The sequence below is a fragment of the Drosophila erecta genome, unplaced genomic scaffold, assembly GCF_003286155.1.
Source record: "Drosophila erecta strain 14021-0224.00,06,07 unplaced genomic scaffold, DereRS2 tig00000021-arrow-pilon, whole genome shotgun sequence".
Taxonomy (NCBI): Eukaryota; Metazoa; Arthropoda; class Insecta; order Diptera; family Drosophilidae; genus Drosophila; species Drosophila erecta.
The window spans coordinates 3115988-3140526 of NW_020825198.1; the positions used below are offsets into that span (position 1 = coordinate 3115988).

At 42.3% G+C, this 24539-nt stretch overlaps 4 protein-coding genes across 4 annotated transcripts; 1 reads left to right on the forward strand and 3 right to left on the reverse strand.

Annotated features, from left to right (window-relative positions):
• Positions 1-4098: 4098 nt before the first annotated feature.
• Positions 4099-5911, forward strand: LOC6546368 (FMRFamide receptor). The gene has a single exon (XM_026976929.1). The coding sequence runs from the start codon at positions 4099-4101 to the stop codon at positions 5746-5748; it is 1650 nt and encodes a 549-aa protein (XP_026832730.1). The 3' UTR covers positions 5749-5911.
• A 4367-nt stretch (positions 5912-10278) lies between these two features.
• On the reverse strand, positions 10279-11606 carry LOC6546369 (pyridoxal phosphate phosphatase). Its single transcript, XM_001971294.3, has 2 exons — positions 10829-11606; positions 10279-10767 (listed from the first exon to the last, which is right to left on the reverse strand). Exons 1-2 carry the CDS (start codon positions 11569-11571, stop codon positions 10587-10589), a joined length of 924 nt encoding a protein of 307 aa, XP_001971330.1. The 5' UTR covers positions 11572-11606; the 3' UTR covers positions 10279-10586.
• A 77-nt stretch (positions 11607-11683) lies between these two features.
• LOC6546370 (glycerol-3-phosphate phosphatase) lies at positions 11684-12815 on the reverse strand. Its single transcript, XM_001971295.3, has 2 exons — positions 12008-12815; positions 11684-11933 (listed from the first exon to the last, which is right to left on the reverse strand). Exons 1-2 carry the CDS (start codon positions 12775-12777, stop codon positions 11741-11743), a joined length of 963 nt encoding a protein of 320 aa, XP_001971331.1. The 5' UTR covers positions 12778-12815; the 3' UTR covers positions 11684-11740.
• Positions 12816-20098: 7283 nt separating this feature from the next.
• Positions 20099-21921, reverse strand: LOC6546461 (protein lin-9). Its single transcript, XM_001971297.2, has 3 exons — positions 21821-21921; positions 21513-21764; positions 20099-21457 (listed from the first exon to the last, which is right to left on the reverse strand). The coding sequence occupies exons 1-3, from the start codon at positions 21919-21921 to the stop codon at positions 20128-20130; spliced, it is 1683 nt and encodes a 560-aa protein (XP_001971333.1). The 3' UTR covers positions 20099-20127.
• Positions 21922-24539: the final 2618 nt, after the last annotated feature.

The following is a 24539-nucleotide window of genomic DNA, read 5'->3' on the forward strand; positions in this document are numbered from 1 at the left end:
GTTGGATTGCTTGGTGCACGTTGAACATATAAATCTTGTGTATTTTTAGAGAGCATACAACTTATTGTCTCTTTAATATTTATTTAATTCCACCACGTGCAGTAAATTAGCAGTAAATTATTGGCATACCATTTATATTAAATATTAAAGCAACCAAATAGCCATGGAACAATAATGTTCACAATTCGCTTCAAGCCAATTAGCTTAGTTGGTCGCATAGCCAAGGAATTTATGCATGGAATTCGTTACGAGCCTAATTAATAGTTACCACCTGTTAAACTATCAACATCATGTTCACATCCGTTTCAATCAACCCACTTCAATGGGAAACACAAATCTGCTCAGCACATGCCAAAAATCCCAGCCAAATGAAAATGACACAATCCAGACAATCTGGCGCCCAAACTAAACATGGATTTTCCACACCAAGCCAAGTGCACTCATGAAGATCCAACAAAAGAAAACTAGGGAAATGGCAAAACAAAGGGGAAAACGGATGGCAAAGAAGCATTCCACATGCAAATTGCTTTTGGAATAATTAAGCTTAATGTCGCTCACAGAATGAAACATTAATTGAAACTATTTGTCGCTCAACGTGAAAAGTGAAAGGATGCGACGTGTCTGTTCTGTTTATCCTGGCATTGATTTGGCCATAACACACGGTTGTAAATAAAATCCCGCTCAATTATCCACATTTGATTTAATTGCATCGGCACTTAAAAGTGCAATTAGCATTGCCAGCACATGAAACTGGAAATGCAAAAAAATGAAAAACCCATTTATGCCCTAACTGGAAAAAATCGTACGGCCCAGTCAAAGTTCACACAATTGGGCTCAGTTCTTTTTTTTTAAGGAGCTTAAGGGTTTAAAGTTTTGTCGGATGGCTGGCATGTAGATTTCAGTCAGCTTTCAGTGGCTAAGCCGCGTAATCCGAGCTGTATTTATGGTTCTTTCAGCCATTCAGCATGCTTTAAAAAGTGGTTTCCCCAAACTGCATTGAAATTTATGTTCGCTTCGATTTAGTTACTTTTTTAATGTGTGCTGCAGTGGAATACATTCTAAACAATTTAAAAGCACCATAGAACAGTAAAAATAAATTAACTTAAATAAGAAATAATTTAAGGTTTTTCCGTTTTAAATTGTATTGGTAGCCGTTTTGTTTAGCATTTTCTGCCTAATTAAGGTATTCCAAAAATATGGACAGCACGTTCGAGAGTACTCAACCTCCTCGAAACGCTCTTTGATGTTGTTTGTTTTTCCGGAGAACATGTGAAACAACAAAGCCGATAAAAAAAAACGCCTACCGCAGTAACAAAGACCAAATGGCAGTGAAACTGAAAAGCCTCTGTTTTCCTTTCTCCGTGTGACAAAAAGCAAATGGCTGGGCATTCCGAATACCAAAAAAGCCGCCATAGAGGCTGTGAGGAAAAATTGCTGGCTAGGATCGACAATATTTTTTTGCTCAAACTGGGAAAAAGCCGTTTCGGTACTGGTCGTGTGGGCGATTTACCAATGTCTGGGCCGTAAAGAGTAAATGTGTGAGTTACCCGGAGGCAGAGCAACTAAGGCAGGACACGTGTTAGCCGTCAGGAGTGGCAAAAAGGGTCAGAGGCATTAAAGATAATTGGCCTTATAATTGCCCGGACAGTTGCTGCTGCTGGCGGAGGAGAAAGTCCCCCAAAAGCACTTCAATTCTCGCCTCTAATTGAGATAACCGCATTAGGAACCCAGGGTCGAAACAATGAAACCCAATGGAGCTGTATGGGTCAGTGCTCAACGACACCTGCATACCAATGGTATGCAAAATGCCGAATGCCACAAAATCGCTGACCACTTAACATGCAAACAACTGCAGCGGACACTTCAGTTAATCAAAATGCTGCTGCTGCACAGAGATAACAAATGCAAATTCACCAAATATCACGCATACGCAACGTGTGCCCCCTTTGCCCTCTGTCCATCCCACCCCCTCCCCAGTCATTATGGTTTTCTGCACTCTGCGGTTAACTGAGCACGACCACAAACATCACAAACACCCAGTGCCACAATTACATGTATCATATAATCAGCAACAGCAATTGCCGTACTCTTTGTTTCACTAACCTGGCCGTAAATTACGTCAGCAGTGATTCACAATCGCTTTCGGCATGGGAATCTATATTGATATCATTATACAATGGGGGGATAGGTCGCACAGAAGTCCTGCTTATGCCCACTGAGGGAAAAGTAATTTAATATAATTTAAGCACATTTATAAAGTGTATTTAATGTGAGCGTTCCTAGATTCCTGTTTTTTTTCTTAGCATCTAAAATCGTAATTTGTCTTATACAATATACAACATCTATTGGTGTTTAATGTATTCAATGTTGTTTTATAAGATCTACTACGTTTTTTTTGTCAGTAAGCCATTAAAGATACAATATTATATGGGCGTGTGGTTTGACTGATTTTCTTGGCCACTGGAAGAGCTATCAGTCTCCGCTCGCATTTCGGCCCCATTCTTGGTGTATATGTGCCTTGTTTGTTGACCAAATGAGTCGATGGTGTGTGGGGAGTTCCGATTTCGGTTTTGGCCACTTAAGCTTGATTGCTGTGTCAAAAATGTGGCATTCAATGGGCGCGGCGGCGTGGGAATTCGTGATATTTACACGTGGCAACGACGTATTTAGTGCGGTCCGAGGCCCATAAATGATTTAGGGAACACACTTGTTGCCAGACGGTTCGATAAGGGCCGAGAACAAATAAAGTGAATTAAATCATTAGAGTGTGACAAACACAGGACCTTCATTAAAGGATAATGGCCAATGGAAAGCGACACGCTTTGTTCAGCAAAAACCAATTTCAATGGCAATTAGGGGCAATCCTTTTCAGGACACGAAATTGGTTTCGACTAATGTGGTGCTAGTTTTTGTTAGTTCTAATAATGGAGATTACGAGCTGTGTTCGATACATATATTTTAACTAGTATATGTGGTATCAAAACTGGCACACTGATAGCAACGACTTCATTATATTTATAAGCAGATAATTTGTATATGAGCGATATATGATATAGATCCGTAAATAAACATGGTGTGTTTTTGCAGTATCCAAGAGCTGATAATATTTAATCCAAACTAAAAATATTAGCATTGAACGTTTCTGTGTCTATGTTTTTCCTCGCCCTCTAACTGGAATTCCCCTTTCGAAAATTGTTTTAAGATATTCCAAAGGGAGATGTTAACGCGCCCATCCTCCGGCATTTTGGAGTAGTTAATTTTCTATACGGAGCCAAGAGCACAACAAATGGGCAAATCAATGAGAAATGTAATAACCTTGTTCTAATTATAGAACTAATTGTTACAAATTTACCTGTAAAAGCAGGCATCAATTAGGCTTCCTTTTAAAGAACAGCAGCATGGGGGCAGCAATTGACACCAAAGGCATTTATAATGAGCACAGAAAATGTTTTGGCTCCCCGGAAAGAGCACATATATCTTACTTAGTTCCACACCAACAGCCGAGCAAATACGTTTGTTGGGGGAACAGAAAAGGAGAAGCTTCTTGTTGTTAATCGATATAACCTAAGTTACCTTCCCAAGCACACTGGAAACAAATCCTGCTTCAAATATGAGTACTATAATTTAAAATAATGTTGTTACTGTCATAAAGTATTATTAGCTTATTTAATTAATAGCATTTTTTATCCCATCAGAATAAACTTTAATGATGCAACTTAAGTGCAAATTACAAAGATACAAATGATATGCACTTAAATTCAAATTTCACAAGTTTTTGCGGATTTCTTTTTATAAATAACCTGCTCATTAATATTTATTTCAGTGCTCAGCTAGCAACCTTGTTTAAAATGACCTTCCATTTTTCATTTCCTATTTTGCAGCTTAAAGTGCCGACGGCGCCGGGTGGAAGCCAGGACAAAGGACATCGTCATCAGGTGCTCGTGACCTCTGAACCGTGCAACAATAAGTACCCGACCTGTGGCCGCAGAATTGATGTTCGTGCGAAAGTTTCACGTCGTCTGCCTAAATGCTGTGCCCACGATTCCAGTAGGGTTAGGCTTACGAATCGGGGAAGTGGGTCAGTAGACTCCGGGAGCCATGAGTGGGGCAGCGGTTGCGCGGCTCCTGCTCCGCTTGGAGCTACCCTCGCCGGGAGTGATGCCACCACCGCCCACGGACTACGACTACGGCGGACCCATCAGCGACGATGAGTTCCTGGCCAGTGCGATGGCCACCGAGGGCCCAACGGTTCGCTACGATCTGTTCCCCCAAAACCACAGTCAAACCACTCTGCACATCGTCCTCAACCACACGGAGGTGCAAACAGATCTGCAATATCCGCACTACGACGACTTGGGTCTGGATCCCGAACCGAATTGGACGCGAATCTGCGAGGATGTGTACAATCCACTGCTGGAGAACAATCGCATTGAGTTCTGGGTGTGCGGTGTATTGATAAATATCGTTGGTGTCCTCGGCATACTGGGCAACATAATCTCCATGATAATCCTCTCCAGGCCGCAGATGAGATCCAGTATCAACTACTTGCTCACTGGCTTGGCCCGCTGCGATACGGTGCTGATTATCACCTCCATACTGCTGTTCGGCATACCCAGCATATATCCTTACACGGGTCACTTCTTCGGCTACTATAACTACGTATATCCGTTTATATCGCCGGCGGTATTCCCTATTGGGATGATAGCACAGACAGCTAGTATATATATGACTTTTACGGTGACTTTGGAGAGATATGTAGCCGTTTGTCATCCTTTGAAGGCGAGGGCGCTCTGCACTTACGGAAGAGCTAAGATATACTTCATAGTATGTGTGTGCTTCTCGTTGGCCTACAATATGCCCAGATTTTGGGAGGTCCTGACTGTAACCTATCCCGAACCGGGCAAGGATGTAATACTCCACTGCGTCAGACCCTCGAGACTTAGGAGGTCCGAGGCGTACATCAACATATACATACACTGGTGCTACCTGATCATAAACTATATTATACCCTTTCTCACCCTAGCCATACTAAATTGCCTGATATACAGGCAGGTGAAGCGGGCTAATAGGGAGCGCCAGAGGTTATCCAGATCAGAGAAAAGGGAGATCGGATTGGCCACAATGCTGCTGTGCGTGGTAATAGTGTTCTTTATGCTCAACTTTCTGCCGCTGGTGCTCAATATATCCGAGGCCTTCTACAGCACCATCGATCATAAAATAACAAAGATCTCCAATCTACTGATCACCATCAACAGCAGCGTCAACTTCCTCATATACATCATCTTCGGCGAAAAGTTCAAGCGCATTTTTTTACTCATTTTTTTCAAGCGCCGCCTGAGTCGTGACCAACCGGATCTCATCCACTACGAGAGTTCCATATCGAACAACGGCGATGGAACTCTGAACCACCGATCCTCCGGCCGCTTCTCGCGGCACGGCACCCAGCGGAGCACCACCACCACCTACCTGGTGGCCACCGGAGGACCAGGCGGTGGGGGATGCGGTGGTGGCGGTGGCAATAATTCCCTCAACAATGTCCGACTGACCCAGGTCTCTGGCTCACCCGGCCTGGTCAAGATCAAGCGGAATAGAGCTCCCTCGCCTGGTCCAGTGGTCTACTTTCCCGCCCGCGAAATGCAGAGATCTGCGTCCACCACCAATTCGTCAACCAATAACAATACTTCCATTGGTTACGACTGGACCTTGCCGGACAGCAAAAAACTGGGACACGTCTCCTCCGGATTCTGAGTTTGTGTCCGGGTGAATGCGATTAGAATGGGTCACTGGGAAGGGGTGGACTTAGTGCACTAGTCTTGTAAATATAAATAGACACGGAAATAGGGTGTAACAAACAGCTGTGGTCAAAATAAGGATTTAGTTGAATTTAGCTAAATGTAACATTTGGATTTTAAAGGAGATATGATTTCCAATCTTTCTAATTTAACTTATGATAAAACTACCTATATTTAAATTATGTGTGAAAAAAGTACATGCAATTTTACAAAAGAATTATTATTTTAAAACTTATTACCAAATAAATATACAAATTCGTTGGCTAAATAATTATTTGATTGTAAAAGGTAAACGTAGCTTTCTAAATTTAAAGTAAACAATTGCAAAGAGGCTTTAGTGCCGAAGAATGCTTATATTTTGACCGTAGTTGTATCTACTAAGTACTAGTTTGTACAAAAGGCATAAACTAAGCGCTCCAAGCGTTGCGTTACTTTGTGATAAGCGTTAAATGTTTCCTTTACCAATTTCTCTACTACTCCTCCAGAACTTAACTCGTTGATATAGATTTTAAGAAAGTTAGTTTCAGTAGCGACCAGGCTGAAGAAAATAGTTTCTTAGACTGAGAGTTTAATATGGTTCTCCTGACGTTTTCGCATCATTTCTCTGGTTCAATGAATTGAATTTGTATCAATTTCGCACTAAATTAGTCATCGAAACTTTTCCGAGCCCAATATCGTTTCACTTTCTACTCGCCTTTGTCCGAAGTTTTATTTATTAGCGTAAACTTTAGCTGCCTTTAATTAAATATCCTTTACGACGCATTTCTCGGCCGAACTTGATGAATGGTTTTCCTTTTCTTTGGCTGATTTGGGTTTTCCGAACTTTTCGATTTTCCACACTCTTTCCCGGAAACTGGTGTTCTTTGGGTGCAAATGTACAAAGGCCGGGCAATCTGTCAACTTGTCAGAAAGTTTTTAAAAATGCCGCTCAAAGTTCAGTCAGCTCAAAAGTTCGCCAGCATTATTTAGTCGCCCGAAAAACTCAAGTAGCTCAATTTAACAGCAAATGCAACAATAATAAACAACAAAAGCAAAAGACATTTTCAGGTGTTCACAAAAGAATTATTTTTATTGCTCCTTGGCCCCTAAAATATATAATACCCAATATACTGTGTAAATACTTTTAAGAGTTATGTATATACTTATGATCTAGTATGCCAAGCATAAACGAAAACCAAAGAGATTTAGATTTCAATTAAAGTCCAGGAAAGGGGATACTAAGTTATTATATTGAGATATGTAAATAAAAAATATTTATTTTCTTGTACAAATTATAATGTATTTTAATAAATAATAAAGCTTCTCACAGTTTTCAAATAGACTTTATTTTTATAATTTATGCTCATTAAATTCCGCAATTAATGTAATCAATTCTATAAATATTAGCCGATTAATATTCGTAAAAAGTTAAATAAACACTTAATCATCTGACGACAACCAATGATTTAGTATCTCCTTTTCCTAATAAAAATATACCTTAATCTAGACCTAGATTAGCTTTAATATTGTATAGTTTTAGTAAATACGTAATCGAAACTAATTTAAACAAATTCAACGATTGTGCAAATAAATGCTGATGAGAAATCCGAAATGCTTTTAGTGTGCGAATATATTACCCCATTTTGCGGGCCTGATTTGCATTGATTTTCAGATGTTGCACCGCAACTGCCACAGCCGCCATAATAGCCAAAGTTTACTAGCCAGACACAGTTTGGAAAATGATAACGAGCACTTAAGACGGCCACTTGCAATTCAATTTGGCCTGGTCCTGTCGGATAATTGCCAACGCAGTGTCAGGCCGTTGGGAAAATCTCGGTTCTTGGAAAATCTAAACTAAGGGGGAGATTAGAAACGAGTGGGCGGTGGAGGAGGTCCTGGCGCATTTGCGTATCTTATGCTAAGCACGTTGGCAGGATGTCGACTTTGGGCAAGACAGTCGGGAAGTCGGTAATAATGCTCGACAGGCTCACAAAGGAATTTAAATAATAATAACCATAACAATAAGATACAAACACACACGCACGCGGGGGTGGGATGGGGTGGTATGGGATGGCAAGGTCGACTTGCCCAGGTGCCAACCCGCCGAGGAGAATTACGGTCCGCACGTGAGCCCCAACCTAATAATGGATATAAGCCGATACGAGATAGCGGCAAATAATTGGAACCAGGGGTGCCAACAAAAGCACAAACCCATTTAAAGTGGATATTATTGCATGTTTCCTGAAACTGGCGTACACATATTCGTGTTCTGTTGCTGATATATGGTTTTAATATACCCAAATGATATGCAAAGCTCTGCATTGTGAAGCAACTAATTGAGAAAGGTTGCCAGTTAAATTGGCAAATAACTTTAATTGCTAATATCAGTCAGGCACTGTGATTTCATCTACCTCAAATACTCTTTTTACGGAATGTTAACAGAAAGCTATGTATTTGAAGCAGGAAGTTTGAATCCCATCCTTTTTATGTGCCCCTCAGTGAGAAGTCCAAAGGTAAGCACATAATTAGAGGTATGAGTTCCACAGGAGCCAACTCATGAAATACTTTAATGCCTCGGGCTTACCGATTTGGATCTCTTTGTGGGTGCCAAAAACAAAGGCGCCGAGGAAAGTCTATTGTTTCTGCCAGCACTGAAGTGTCACCACGATGGGGCGATAATAAATCAGCTCCGGATAATGTCAACACCATGGCCCCGGCGACCCCGAGTAAATATTTCTGCTGATGACTTCGTCGGTGGTGTTGCCCTAACAGTTTGATGCGTTTTTGATGCTGCTGGGATTATCATTATTCGAGCTTCAAGTGGCAATGGGCCTTGGATTGAGTCTTTGACAAACGACAAACAGTTTTCTGGCTTTTTGCGGGACGAGTGGCATCGATGACAAAGTGTTGACCCTGTCGCGCTGTTTGCTAATTAATTAGCCGTCTTTTGTCTGAAACATCGAAGCTGTGCAGCGTCAAAATTTTAATTAATGTTGGCCATGTGATTTGCCGGAATTCCAAGTTCTCAAACTTCGCACAGCTTTCTCTCCTGGCGAAAGGACGACAGGACGACAGGACGAAAGTCGGAGACAATGGCAAACAATGCCAAACATCGAGCATCGTGATGCCGCGTAACAAGGGGCACTTGTTCGCCATCTAATACACAACTAAATTCCCCAGGCCCCACTTTATCCGCCGGAATAACAATGACGTGGGGAGCCGGAGGCGTCCTGATAGCTATCCACACCCGGGATCTGCACGTTAGTGCTAAGAGGAAATTTCGTTTCTCTTCTAACTTTTTCCTCAGCCAACGCACACTAAATGCTGAAGAAAAGATCCGCAATGCGGACTTAACTTTGGTGGTAAATTAAACATGACCACTTTAACAAGTGCCTAAAATGTTTCTTAATTTGATTTAACTATGAAATGCCCCCTTTTCTAAAGCAGCGTTTTTAGCAGTGCATCTGTATGCCTCCATTTCCTGAAACACTCGCATAATTAGCTTTGAACGGACCTCAATTACAGGGCAACGCAGTGCCTTTTCTTCATTGGATAGTTGACAATTGGATGGACAGATGTCACAGGCAGAAAACAAACAGTTCTCTGTAAGCAAGGCTCGGCATTTGGAATTGACAATGGCAGCTAGGACAAGAAAAATAGAATATAAAGTACTGACCCAATAAGACCGTGAATGGTAGAATGTTTATGCCTTCCCAGGGGAAAAAACTACTTATTTAATGTGTCGAATATATACTCACTTCAAGTATGAAGAGGATTTTCTGCTTAATTCATTCTTTATTCATTATATTTTCATCCATTTATAGCTAACAATTAACATTCGTGTCCAGCAATGACACCTTGGACAATTCGCCCTGAAAAACTTAGAAGCTTAGATGAAATTATTTAATTTAACAGAAAAGCCAGCATCTATTGCGTCAGCGAAGTAGGTACATATAATCTTAATCCAAAACAAAAAGCGCCAAGAAAGCCAGCATGATAATATTATAAAAAACCATAGAAAATACAAAGCCCACTCAACATGAGCTTCACATTATTTCCCCATTGAATCACAAAGAACAGCTGAAAACACACAAATAGACGAATATAAGTAGACAATATTTACCAATTGTGACATTCAATAACTTGGAAACATGCTGAACTGACACCTATCGCCGCGCCGCCAAAAAGGACGAAGAAAAAAGGACAATAGCACACTTTGCGACGCCGCTAAGTATGCCCCACGTCTTGTGGCCCATATATTTTATATGTGGCTCCAGCAAATGTCTGGCGACGAAAAGCGTTTTAAACACACCAGAGGCGGCGTGTCCATGGCAGCCATTTCGACTGCCAGATTCAGAAAGGTGCACTCAAAAAAATACCAGTCAAATGCCATTTTAAATAATTGTCTTACGCCCAATTGTCTAAGAGCAGAATATACACATATTAACATATTAAATAATAGTTTAGGTGTATTGAACCTGTCTGGCTTTGACTTTTTTTCAGTGCAGATATTGACAACATTTTTCGACTGATGAGGAGCAGCAGCCCAGGCCGCATCTGTCGACCACCACGACGATGACAATGGCGATGGCGATGGCGATGAAGTGTTGAACACACCGTGGATATATTCAGTTCAGCATTTGTGTGGTTGCTATTGGGACTGCAAATGTTCGACTTTTGACAAGGGACCGAAATACCCGGCAAAGGAAAGGACAGGGCCCAGATTTGTGGGTGACATTGAAGACAGGCCGCTTTTGGGGTATTGATTTTATGCAGCATTTGTTTGGCAATGATAATTTACAATTTGTATGCGGCCTAGCAGAGGAACTCCAGCAAGTGGCCCAGACTGGGAAGGTAGGTGTCCGGCACTAAGACCTTCTTTTTGGGGTCACCCTCCTCGATGATCTGCTGCACTTCCTTCGGGGTATTCACACCACTGCCGACCATCAGCGATTGGAAACCACAGTTCGCTGCGAAATGCATATCCGTCTGCAGTCTAAAAGAGAAATTTGTTATAAAATAAGACATAATAAATAAGTAATTAAATTTGCACTTACGTATCGCCCACCATCAATGTGGTTTCCGGCTTTATAGCCCCGGACTGTACGAGTGGTGAGGCCATCCAGGGATTGGGTTTTCCCAGCACCAGGGGCGATCTTCCGGTAAAGGCTTTCATGGCCGCCAAGGTGGCACCGGCGCCCACCATCACCCGGTTGTTGCCGATGGGATAGGCGGCATCTAAACAGGTGCCCAGGAAGATAATGTCTGGATTCAGCAGATAGCTGCCGGTGCGAACCAGCTTGGCCATGTTGAAGCCCTCATCCCGGCCCACAATCACTGCTCCCACATCGGGATCCAGTTCCAACTCAGTGACGAACTCGTGCATGGGCTTCTCCAGCTTTTCGGACACTTTCAGGGAGCAAATTCCAAGTTGTTCCAGCTCCGCATGAACTCCTTTCTCGCCCATGACAAAAGCCTTCTTCTGGAACTCTTTGACGGCCAGGAAATTGGCACACGAGAAGGACGAAGTCAGTACACTACTTTTCTCGATCTCAATGCCAAAATCTTTTGCCTTATCGGCCATCTCCTGCCTTGTAATCGCCGAATTGTTGGAGATTATAAACGTCTTTCGGCCGGAGGTTTTTAGGTAATTGAAAGTTTCCACAGCTCCGTCAATAGCCTTCGAGAAGTGCCAGAGGACTCCATCAGCATCGCAGATCACGGACTCGAACGTGGATAGCCATTGGCGAACCCGTTGCTTCGGCAATTTGGTCAAATCGGTAAAAGTTTGCTTGAACATAGCTCGCCGATCGGATCGGATCGGATCTAGCGTTACTGTATTCTGTGTGCTGAGTAAAAACTAGAAGAAGCTTTGATTGAGTTCTAGGGAAAATTGATAGAACAAAAACGATGACCCAGCTATTGATTTTATTGATAATCCAATAAGAGATGCCACTATAAATCACAACCTATCTATTTCGCGAAGATAAAAAGGGCAATAGATTCGCTAGTTTTGGCACATAAAAATCCGGAATTTGCTGATAAAGTAATGGAGCCTTAGATGACTGGGCCTCCATGGCATCCTGATAACTGTTTACCCCGGTGCCCACCAACAGAGTTTGAAAACCACACTTGTAGCCCAAAAGGATATCCGTACTCATGCTGCGAAGGGGAAATGTTACTTACATACACGTATTTTAGAGTAAACTAATTTTACAAATTGAAACAACACTCACGTGTCTCCTATAATCAAAGTCCTCTCCGGCTGAATAACTCCTTTTTGCATTAAGTCGATGCACATATACGGATTGGGTTTTCCACAGATGAAGGGCATCCGTTGGCTGGCCGCCTGAATGGCAGCCACCATCACTCCGGCAGAGGGCACCAATCGTCCTGGAGCCGCCGGCAGTGCCGCATCGCGATTTGTGGCCACAAACATTACCTCACGACTCTTCAGATAGCAACACGCCTTCGTCAGCTTGATCGTATTAAAATCCTTGTCAGTTCCGACCACCACAGCACCCACATTGGGATCCAAGTAGATACTGTGGATGTGATCTGGCATAGAAAAGCCCTGCAGCGAGGAATGATCCAGGGGCAGGGAATCGATGCCCACCAACTTCAGTTCGTCGACGATCCCTTGGCCGCCCACTACATAGCACTTTTTGTTAAACTTTTTCTCCTTCATAAATTTTGCTAAAGCCTGGCCGGAGGAAAGTATCTCATCCTTGGCCACCAAAAAACTCATTTCCTGAGCATATTTGCAGATTCCCTCCACCGAAGTCACTGAATTATTGGTGCAAATAAAGGCCTTCTTACCCATGGCACGCAGTGCGTTGAAGGTCTCTGCTGCATTATCAAGGACCTTATTGTGGCTCCACAGGACACCATCTCCATCGAATATGATCGTGTCGATTGTCTTCAGCCACTGCTGTATGCCGTACCTGTTGAGGCCAAGAATTTGACATCCACCCTTCTGGACACTCCTATTTAGGGCCAAATTCATTGTGAATTCAGGTGGGGATTACGTTTTTGAGTGGGAAAACGAAAGGAAATTGATTATGTAGACAAAGCATTCACTTTCACTCCGTTCGAAGGAAGTATACATATATATTCCACAATAGATAGTGGGAAGTAGACTCTGACCTTTTGCCCATATACTTATGGCCTGAAAGTTGCAGCGAAACCGCAAGCGAAACGCTTTCGGGCCCAGAACTAGATTAGTTTTAAGCACTTTTGGCTACGAGGCTGTCGGAATCAATTGAAAGTTTTCTTCGGGTCTCTGGGTATCTGGGTATCTGGGTGGCTTGGTGTGCCGGCTTTTTAACTTTTCAGCTGTCGGCAACGAATCCCCGGCAAAATGTCATCGGCGACGCATTTAATTCACTAAACTTTGCACATTTGTTATTTGGAATGTAGGGGACTGGATCGGTCGAGGACCAAGTTGTGGTTCCGTGGCGTGGCCAAAGTCGCGGATAACTTTTAATTGTGCGCAATGAGCGAAGGCCAAGTCGAGCCGTGTATACGCCGGGAGCTTCTTGGGGCAACCACCCACTTTCCCTCCCAGGGGAGCCACTTCCGTTGGTGACGACACATTTTCGCTCTTCCACACGAACACGAAATAAAATAATGTATTTTTTAGAGGTCACAACTTTTCTTAAACACCTTTTTTTGAACCATATTTATAAATTACGCATAGTACATATACAAAATGGTACAAATAAATTCCAATATAATTAAAGATAGATATTTTTCTAAGTGCTTGCCACCGGCTGTCATTTGGCTTGTCCCGCTGCGCCAATTAAAATGGCATTCAGCTTCATTGTTGATAACGCGGTCGCCTTGAAGGAGCGCCTTTCAAGCGGCCCCCAAATCCGACACTTGTCCGGCTCCAAAGCCAAAGCCAAAGCCGGAGCCAGAATCCCGGATTGTGCCGCACCTTGACATAAATTCATTAAATCTCTGTTCCCTGCGGCACTTTCGCCCCGGGACAGCGAGCATTTAACGGATTTCGCTGGCTCTTTGGACGGTCCGTGTTGAATGGCCGCCGGTCAAAAGTGTGCACTACCCGCTTCCCTTCTCTTCGCGGACTTTAAAAAAAGCAACGCAAATTGGCAAACGAGCTGAATTTGTGGCAGAATTTATGGCTCCGCTGCCTGAGGAGCAAATCAAAAGCTAACGAGCGAGTTTTGTACTTGCCACCCGAACACAAAACGCGATTTTTTAAATTTCCTCGTGTAAATAAGGAAGAGTTTACACAACACTTATGCCAGCATATTTGGTGGAATTAATTAACAACGGAAATAAGTGGCTTTTTGTGTATTTTTGACAATGCTATTGTTTGGCTTGAGTATAAATTTAATAAACAACCAAATTACCAATGTAGAAAAGAGTTCTAAAGAACATTTTGACCAGCCTAATAAATCTTAAATGCAAATCCAAAGCTGTATGGTTGGTTGGTAAGTTAAATCCTATTTACAATTCTCCTGAAAACACTTGTCGCCTGTCTGCCTAGACTGGGCTTACAAAATGTTTTTTTTTTTCTGTTTTACCTGGCAAGAGTTTTTGCTAAGTGGGCAAGAGCACATGAAGCATTCTCAATTTGCTCAAGTGGAAAATTCTTTGGATTTGCCATTTGCCTAGATCTAAATGTGTTCAGGAATTTGGCTTAAATGTACATTGATAGCTGTGGGTGGATCCGAAAAGAATGCATTTTCCGAGTCGAAGGGAAAACAAAAACAGACGAATTCCAATCGCCAGACCTCGTGAGCAGCAGTAACAAATGAAATGTTAAGCGCAAAGTTTGCTGAACTCTATGCTGGTATTTGTTCGCCCCTGAACCCAAAACCAAAGACCAAGAAAAAAGAACGAACCAAGTCCAAACTTTTTTATTAAGTTTACAAGACCAAGTTAATTTCCCGGTCCCTGGGGCCAGCGCCTGTTCTTCCTAATTAATACCTTGAGACGAGGGGCTGCCCAGAAGTAAAGAATGAAACAAATCCACTTGATTTATATGCTAATCAAGCCTGGACTTTGTGCACAACTAACACTTCAGGCCATCGACAGTTGCTTAAGCAATATTAAAGCGAAAACGGAGCACCTACTGGCCACCAACAATGGGGTAACTTTAAATTGTCCCCTATCAACGAATAAATCATTCACAGATAGCATCATCAGCTGGGTCACAAGGCGCAATTATTTCTCCAGAATGGATTGCTCTCTTCAGGAGCCATTCTCACTTTCTGAAGGCCTCTGGTGCCGGAAAATATCCGTGGAAAACTCGAAAAGTTTTCACCCTTTTGAACATCATGAGCCAGATTTTATTATGTGTATGTATGAATTGAATTTAACAAGTAAGCATTTAATTTACACAGTTATAAATGACTTGCTGGTTCTGACCATTTTGTTTTTAGGTAAATAACCATAAAAGTCGATTCTTAAATCGTTTAATGCCCGTATTGTGATTTTCCGACCCATATACCCTCGATGACCCTTGAACTCGATACCCATATAATCTCCTCTGAGTGGTGAGTGATGGACAGGCTGGGGAAACAACAAGCTTCGGCTCTAAAGCTCTCTGTTGCATTTCACCAGCTTATGAATGCTAAGCAGAATTGAAGCGTTTTGCTGTTTTACAAATAAGGCAGTATAACCGGAAGGAAGCAGAAAATCATAAATACCAGGCAAATTTATATTGCCATGGAGACACTCACAAGTGTGTCAGACAATTATTCGCTCGTGCTACGGTTTAAACGGCTCAGACGAGATTGAAAAACGAGAATGGATGCCAGGATTGTGCATTGCAATCCAAGAAGAGGAAACACGTGTCCGATGCAGGACTAAAAATACTGCAGATATAAGGATGCTTCAGCATGTTCTTCATAGCTCTACATTCGTTGAATGCGACAAGAGTTTTGAACGAGCTGGCTTAAAATATCCAAGTGCTTATCCTGAGACACTCAATTGAACGTATTGAATTGTTTCAAGTTTTCATTGACTTGGTCTTGGACTTAACACCACTTTTGAGTTTTGCTCTTAATTTAAGTTTAATACATGTTAACTTGATAATTTGAAATATGCCAATATTTAAAAATCCAGTGTTAAAGCAAATTACACTCGAATCAAGTTAATTGCTTTATTAAATATTTATAAATTGAGTTAGCGTCAAAATTACACTTGAACGAACATAATTGCTTTATTAATTAGATATTTTAAACTCCATTAGCTTACTGATTTTTGCTTCTGGTCCTCAATGGCACCAATCTGTATGACGTTTTAATTGTATTAACTGCGATTGGCTGCTCGAATGTAAAATTAACTAAATGCCAATCAGAGCACCTTGTTCAGCTGCACAAAACGCAAAGACCAAGCTAGTGGCTTAAATGTGGGCTGGCCGTCTGTCGCCTGTCTCTTGTCGAAAATGGCCATGGCCCACGCTGCGTATGAGCAATGCCACAGTTTAAGCCTTGAGGGTGGCCATAAAGGACTCTCGTGGTGGGCGGGCACAGTTTTGGGTCCCACTGCGCTTGGATTAAACCAAATTGCAACACATTATAATTTGTGACAAAAGTGGCCTCGAAAATTCATTTGTGAGATCCAAGATTTGAGAGCTGGCAAACATGATACGAATATATATTTTTACGCACTGCTGATAGCAATGAGCCCAAGGCCAAAACACATTTAGCAGATGAATAAATAAGCTGAGCGAGATTGTGAATTTGTGTGGAAAGCTGTTGAAATTGCAGGACTTGATAGGTGTCGACTTCTGAAATTAATCGAGGTCAGCAAAAGTGTGTGACATTTAATAAGATGGGACAGGATAATAAACGTATATTTCTATAAAATACAAGCAATAATTTAATAGCACTTTTAAAATACCACGGCTTTGAAAGCATTTTCCTACGTGATTTCGGAGCAAAGCAACTTAAAGTTTCGGAACTTAAAGCTTCTGGCCTGCTGGTTTCCAATTACGGCCAGCAATATGTGTCACAACCCATTGGCTTTGCACAAAAAAGAAAAGAAACCACTCGACGCTGTGGGCTTGCCATGATGCCTTCTAATTGCTCTCGGTTTTCGTCCAGCTGTGAATGCCTGGTTCTGTCAATATGCGATGTACAGTACATCATGTGGGTGGCAAGACTCAGGTCAAACTTTGGCCATAGAAATGCAAAAAATAATCCCAAAATAAATTGGTATGCCTCGATTTGCTCGTTTTTCGATATACAATCAAATGGCATTCAAATCTGGAGATTTTATTTTTTTGGCCATTTTTGAAAAAATTGATGATGGTACCCCTTATAAAATTTTATAAAATTGGGAAAAAAAATTTTTTTTTTAATTTAATTAAAACTGATGGGGATGGTTAGTTTATAATTATTGGCTGTACAAAAAGTTATTTCTATAAGTGTGTGGCACTTTTTGACCAAGTTATGACCTAGAGCTGTACCGTTGCGGTTTGAGGCAAGTGATGATAATGATAAATATTTTCGCATATCGATTCACGGCTCAACGCGCGAAATAAATAGTATCGCATATTTCAGGCATAATTAAAGCCGTGGAGTCCGCCACACGCGACGTCAATCATTGTAATTTATAACGTAAGCAGAAGCGTAAGCAAACTTAAGCCATTATTTCCGCTTTACGGAATACAAGCCGCAGGCTGTGCTTTTGTTTTTGCCATCGCTTTTCCCTTAGTTTTTCCGCTGTTTACTGTTACGTTAGCTGTTGTGTTTATTTTATTTTCGCTTTCATTTCGTTTTTGCTGCACATTTGCATTTTGTTTCCCGCTGACCTCAGTGTTCCGCCTGCCGCCGCAAACTGCTGTCCATTTCATAAATCATTTGGCACACACACACACACATCTGTATGAAACACTCACAAGTACACTAAGATAAAAAACCAATTAGATATTAAAATATTCCTGTGCTGCTCTCCCTTCGAAATTTAATTTTATTTATTCGTTTCAGTAAATAAAATATTATTCAATTTTGCTAAATGCTGTTTATTGTTGTATTATTATTTAATCTTCAGTTTCAAGTGGAGTTTCAAATTGCCGAGCACTGATTTACGGCCCTCGACCGAAACTTACACATGCGCTTACATCTCCCAAGAGAAAGGAATATTAATTTTATATTTGTTATGTAACCGACAGCAATTGCCAACCATCAATATCAAATTAACCAATTACGCAACGGTGCCATTAAGCTGATTAAAATCAGTGCGCCCAGAAAAGTATGCTACAGAAACGTTTTCCTTTAAATTAAACATTAAATATTCGCTTGCTTCATATTCTCATAAAACAGATATGTATGTTCAGCATTTTGAGTGCCATAAAAGCTCTTTGCGTAATATCTAATGAAAAGCTATAAAAAATAAGAGTTTTGTTATAGTATGTTCGACATGATAGATAGATCATAACATTTTACTTTGTGATACCATTTTACTCCTAAAATAAAGCGTGTACCCTGCCGCGCGATTCTCATTGCGATAAATGATAAGCGCTTGGTAACAAAAAACATTCAGGCCAAGAAGTATAAGTCCTGCCAACGTGCCACGCCCACCTCCACTTCCGCCCAAGGGCTTTCTAATCAGCGCCCAATTGCTGACCCAAATTTTAGGCTTGGTATGACTTAGGCAGAGCCAAAAGCCAGCCATAGATGACAATTTAATAAAGCAAATTGAGGGGCTTGAGGCGAAAGTTTCCTTGGTATTTGGATTAATCCAACCCACATCCGCGTCCACATCCGCGTCCAATCCGCACCAGCCCAGCAGAGTCGTTAATCAATTAGTTAGCCGGTCTTAGACGATTGCTTTGCTGGCATGTGGATGTGCGATTATATATGTGTTGCCACTTAAGCTGTTATGTATTGATTCAATTCCATATAAACGATGCCCCGCCACGCGCAAATATAATTAATGATCAAGTGTCAACGGAACAAAAAACTTTAGTCATCTCGAATGCATTATGTACGGCGGTGTATTAAATTACATTTAGCAAGCGTAGCCAACTTTCACAACTCAAGTTGGTCCACGCGGATACTTGACCGTATCAACTTGGCTTGCCCACATTTATTTGCCGCCATTTGTTACGTTTGTTTATCCTGGCGGGGTATCCTTGATGTCAAACTACCAAGTCTGCTGATTTTTTCAGTGGTCTTCTTTAAGTTTCCCTGGATATTGAAACGTTCAAAATAGTTACATCGAGTTCATTAATCAAGTTAATGTCTAAATACATATTTCATTACGCACATGGACTGCTGGGCACTGGTAAAAATATAAAAAAACTTCTTGAACTAAAATGTATTTGTTATGTGATATGTTTTAAATAAATATAAACTAAAATATGCAAATGAATATATAAAACATTTCTAAAACGTGCCAAAAAATTTCCCTATTTCATTTTAATTACCACAACTGAGAATTTACCACAGCTGTACCACATAGTGCAAAAAATGCTGCACTCTATAAATTTATAGCCGGAGTCGCCGCCCCTGCAGCTTGAACACATTATAAATATTTACGAGCCGTTCGCTCGGGAGGATTCCGTGGAGGATACGCACATCTTGGTCGATGACGACACATCCGGCAGCCAAATGGCCAGAGTCCATTCCCGCAGGACACACGCCATCAGCTCCTCTGCCGATCGTTTCTCCTCCCGGTGGACAGAGCGACGCAGTGCAGCCGGAGGCATATTAATGATGTATTTATGGTGGCCACATGGGCGTTGGGAACTGGCTCGGCGGAACTGGCTCACCCACACAATTTACGAGCGTAGTGCATCCATCTGGTAATTAAAAAATAGAAAACACTACTCGTAAATGCTGATTAATGTGGATGCAATATAGCTGCACAAAATTTGGCTTCAAAAAAGAGGACATTTTGAGTACCTACTTTTTGTCGGGTGTCTTAGTACTCAGTTTCAGTTTAAAGTATATAATAAACTAAAAGTACCCTTAACTCGTCAAACAAAACAGCTGTCAAGCCCTTTCAACTTCAACACTTTTACAGGACCTTTAGAAAAGGAAACATTCCCCATTGACTATCCTTATGAGAATGCCCACTTAAAGTTTTCGTTCACATACGCATTACTTATTTGGTTGCCAATCTGTCAACTGTTTTACGGCTGATTTCCTGTGGAACGTGCTTCTGAAAACTAGAAATAAATCCTAGAACAACGTGCCCTGCCCTCCAACACCACTCCGCGTAAATACTAGAGGAGCTCCACAAGGTTGCAGCTTCAGGCAACTTCGTTAAGCTCCTCTGGCGGCGAACTCCTAGTGCACATGACACTCCTCCTAATTGAGCCATAAATAAGAGCGAGGCTTTATTTCAGTATGCCAAGGGTCCAGAAGTGTGTTTAGCAGGGAGGATCTCGATGTGCCTCGACCACAAAGTTGTAGATACCATCCTCCGTTTGCATCGGAGACTGTTGGGTGATGTGGAAGCGCTCCGTTTTTTGAACATCGTTGAATATTTTAACCACCTGCTGACGCAGCGGCACCAGCGCGTCCAGGGCCTCCTTGAATTGGCGGCCCAGCGATGGCTGGATATTGTCCACCATATGGGCAATAAGATCTGCGATAATCGTCTCCATATCGGCGGTGTTCTCGCGACCCAGCTTCCCATTGAGGTACAGTATGGTGTGAAGGTTGCGGACGAACTCACGCGTGCGGTCCGACTCGATCTTCAGGAACTTCTCATCTCCGGCCGTCTTGAGATCCTGTTCCGCCTGCATGCGACACTTCTGATAGACTTCGCTGGCGGGACGACCTTGCTTGGCCTCCTGCTCCTCCTCCTGCTTCTGATACTCGGCGAGGTATTCGTGCAGGACGCGCAGTGATTCCAGGATATCGGTATTCAAACGGTGCAGCGTTATCATGCTGGCCGCATAGCGACGCTGGAGATTCTCCCGCTGAGGAGTGACCTTGGCATCGCGACGACTACTTGTAGGACCCGCCTCCTTGCAAGCCTCGAAATCCTCATTCATTTGGGCCAAGTCCATTACGATCTTCTGCTTAACACCCTGTAGTTTACTGACCTTCAGCACGGACTCTAAGAGCTCCTTGTTGTACCTTTTGTTCCCGAACTTCTCGCTCTTGGCACTCTCCGATATAATCGAGGTCGATTTGTTGCCGCGCATTATGATGGACAAGGGAACAGTTGCGGTTTCCTGATCGGAATAGAGCCGCGAATCGGGTAGACTGAGTACGACTGCATTGCCATTTCTAGCGAACCGAACCAAGTAGGTGTAGTCCTGCGGATCATAGCCCATGACAATGCCATTGATGATGCCCTTGAGGGAATGTCCGTGCAGAAACCCACTGACCTTGGCATCCGCGGCCAGTGGCAGAGGAATTCGCTTGGGTATCTGGTCCATGTAGGCCATGTTCTCCTTGGAATTGAACCGATGCTGCTGCAACTGGCGGACAAGGCGACGTTGGCACTCCAATTCCTTGCGTTCCAGTTCGATGAAGGCGGGGGAAAATCGACGCGACTTTCCCATACTCCGGCGTACCAGCTGCCAACCTCTGCGGGGCAAGAAGCGGCATTCCAGGAGCGGACAGTACTCTGCTATAAACCGCTTCATATCGTAGCCCATGCCCAGGGTCGGTTTGTCCAGGAAGGAGTCCACAAACTCGCACCAAATCCAACGGTGAGAGCTGAGATACTTCAGGAAGTGGTACAATCTAAAAGAGCATGAATAGTTATCTCACGAATCTTCCCTCTTCCAACCTAACGCACCTCTTGCCAAGTACAGAATCAGTTGGGTAAGGTTCGACCTGCCCCTCATCGTCCTCCGAGAAGTCTTCAGATGTTTTGAACGACCCTTTTGAAAAGGCCGCAGTCCTCTTGGACGACACTTCTGGCTTAATCTTCTCCTGGATCGCTGGCTCTTCAGCAATCCTCCTGAAAGCGGGGCGTTTAATAAATAGCTCATCGTTTTCGCATTCGGCCACCAGCTTTTTGGGTTTCTTCAACTGACGACGCGTCATTCTATGAATGGTAGCACAGCTTTAGTTATAAATTAAGGCAAATAGCGAAAATATTACGTTGTCGTAGATAGTAATCCAATATTTGCCAGGAACTCGTTTTCCTCGCAGTTTCCAGATGGGATTGTTAAATTACCAATATATAGTGGGTCCACTGACATGCTGGCTTAGTCTACTAAGTTTTTCTTTAGTAATTTTAGAAAAGTCTTGTTCATCCAATAGTTTTTTTATATGTCAATTATGTAGTTGACATTTGACATATGGTCTACAAAACTGGGTTTCCGATATATTCCAATTTTTCAAGGGTTCCTGCATTTCTGCAAGACTATATAAGTTCGTTTTAAAAGTACTAGCTGATACATTACATTTGACTACTTTAGTTCTTACATGGATTTGAATGAATATTATCAATATTATGTCACAAACAACAGGCTACAATCGAATTATGTACATTGTTTTTTCCCTGTTAGGGAAATCGGTATTTAACCCACCAATTCCAAATTTTTTTTTTTTTCGTTTTGCTATTGCCACTTGCCGTTGATTTCCGAGTGTTGATTTTCCGAGTGAAATCTGTTGAATTGCATAACACAACAATGGCTGGCCAAATTCAGTTTTCCACAGAAGTAAACAGCCAAAGTTTCGCCGGACTGCAAGAATAGCTCCATGGTCAATGGCGGTAATGGCCATCGGGGCGCGTAATTAATAAAGTTTGCATACGACTGTTGCCATGGCTAAAACGGCCGCCAGCGAACTTCGAATTACGTAAGTGGATTCCAACATTATTAGCTGCGTACTTTTGGCCTAATTTCCATGCCTGTGATGTGGTAAGTACGCCCAATTTCAAGTATGCACTTAAAGAAATGTACAAAGGCACGAGGATTGTCATAGTAATTCAGCCCGAACACTGAAACACAAAAGGTAGTCCTTTACTACAAGCAAAATGTAACAGTGGAGATTGGTACTAAATGTAAACAGTGGAAATTGTGTGTAATCTCTATTCTACATTAGTGACATTTACTTAGGCACCTCAGTGTATGGCAATGGTTTTGCCCGCAAACTTTCGACACGTGTTGCGGTCGTTTTCAGGGAAAAAAGGAAATTGGATTCCCAGATATCCCGAGATCCAGACCTAAAGGAACTTAAAGATTGCTTCTGCCATCATGATATCGATTGCTGTCTGCACCTCATTCAATTTGCTGTACACACACAACATCCGGAGAATCGGAGACTGAAGGAAGAGATACCAATTTTAATTTGCATTCCTTTCACCTCGAAGGAGCAGCGGGTTGTCCTAATGCAGGACACCTGCAGCTCCTACTCACTTAATCAGCAGACAGACATGGGTGAGCCAGGTGGCTGGAGGGCCAGCAACATGCGTTTAAAATTAAAAATCCAGCTCTCCAGTTCCTGGATCACACAACAAAACATTGACATTGAACTAATGAAAGCTGCAGGCGACACGTGCCACGCCCACCTACCACACACCGCCCCCGCCCACCAAGGAGACTTTGCCCAGCGAAATGGGCGATGATACGTCGTGCCAACGGGTTACTCATGTGCACGACTTCATACATACTGTACATATGCGGCTTATTGTACCCTGTGTGGCGAATGTGGGCTTTTGGTATGGCTGGCTTTCAGCCTGCGGGCGTTCTTGCACTTGTCCAAAAAACTGGCTTTTGTTCTGGCTAAATGTTAAAAAGTGAACATAAAAAAGAGTTTGAAGAGCCAGCGGCATTGCAAATGGGAATGTGTGAATCAGAAGTAACCTAAAACTGTGTCAGAATGGTTATGAGAGTGATTACATCTTAGCAGAGAGAATAATTTCCCACTTTTGCTTAAGAATTAAATAAATAAAAAACATATATAATCAAGGGAAAATCGTTTTAGTGTAAGATAGTTTCGCAAGCTTGTCGAACCTAAATTCTTGAGCTGACAGCTTTAGCTTCTTGCTCATCTACAAGACAGAAACTGTCGCAGCGTACCCGCCCTACACTCATGGCTCTTACTGTGCATTTACAGTTTATGACAGTTTGAGGACATTAAAACTGAAGCAGTTTGTATCGCCGACTCCCAGTGGCCACATGTGGTGTAGCTGGCTTATCGCCACTCGCCACTTTCGTGGCCATGGAGCGCATTAATTGATTCGAGAGTTTGGCCTTTGAAGCGGGATTTTAGAACGGACATAACAAAGCCACTTGGGGGTCTGTGAAAGTCATTGACACTCTGGGTCAAGTCACGTATCGGCGGGAAAAAAAACAGACTTACAAAAAGGAACAAAGCTGCTGTATAGTCACACATTTGTCGCCTTAATTGAAAGCGCGAAAGCGACAGCTGAACAAATTTTCAGTTTTTATTCGGCTTCAGTCTCTATTTCCTTTACGAAAAATCATTTCACAAGCAGGGTCCTTTCGACCGTTATCATAAGGCCACAAAAAGGGTCCAATTTGGCCCTTGAAAATGCCAATAATAATTATAAATATATGCGACTGCTACCCACATCAAAGTGAAACCGCATTTGAGCCTGTGGGAAATGTAGGACAGGCCGCAATAAAAAGCCGCAAAGTGTGTAAATAAAAAAGTGAATAATATTGAAATATTACCTTGCTTTTGATTATGGCCATAGTGTCGGGAAATTACGAATATTTATACCTTTATATGCCAAAGTAGTAACTTAATTGAATTTTTTCTTAAGCGAACTTCGACTTTAGCTTAAAGCTAAGCTTCTTGGATGACACATTCGGAAATCTCGTACAATTTTACCCTCAAATGACAATGA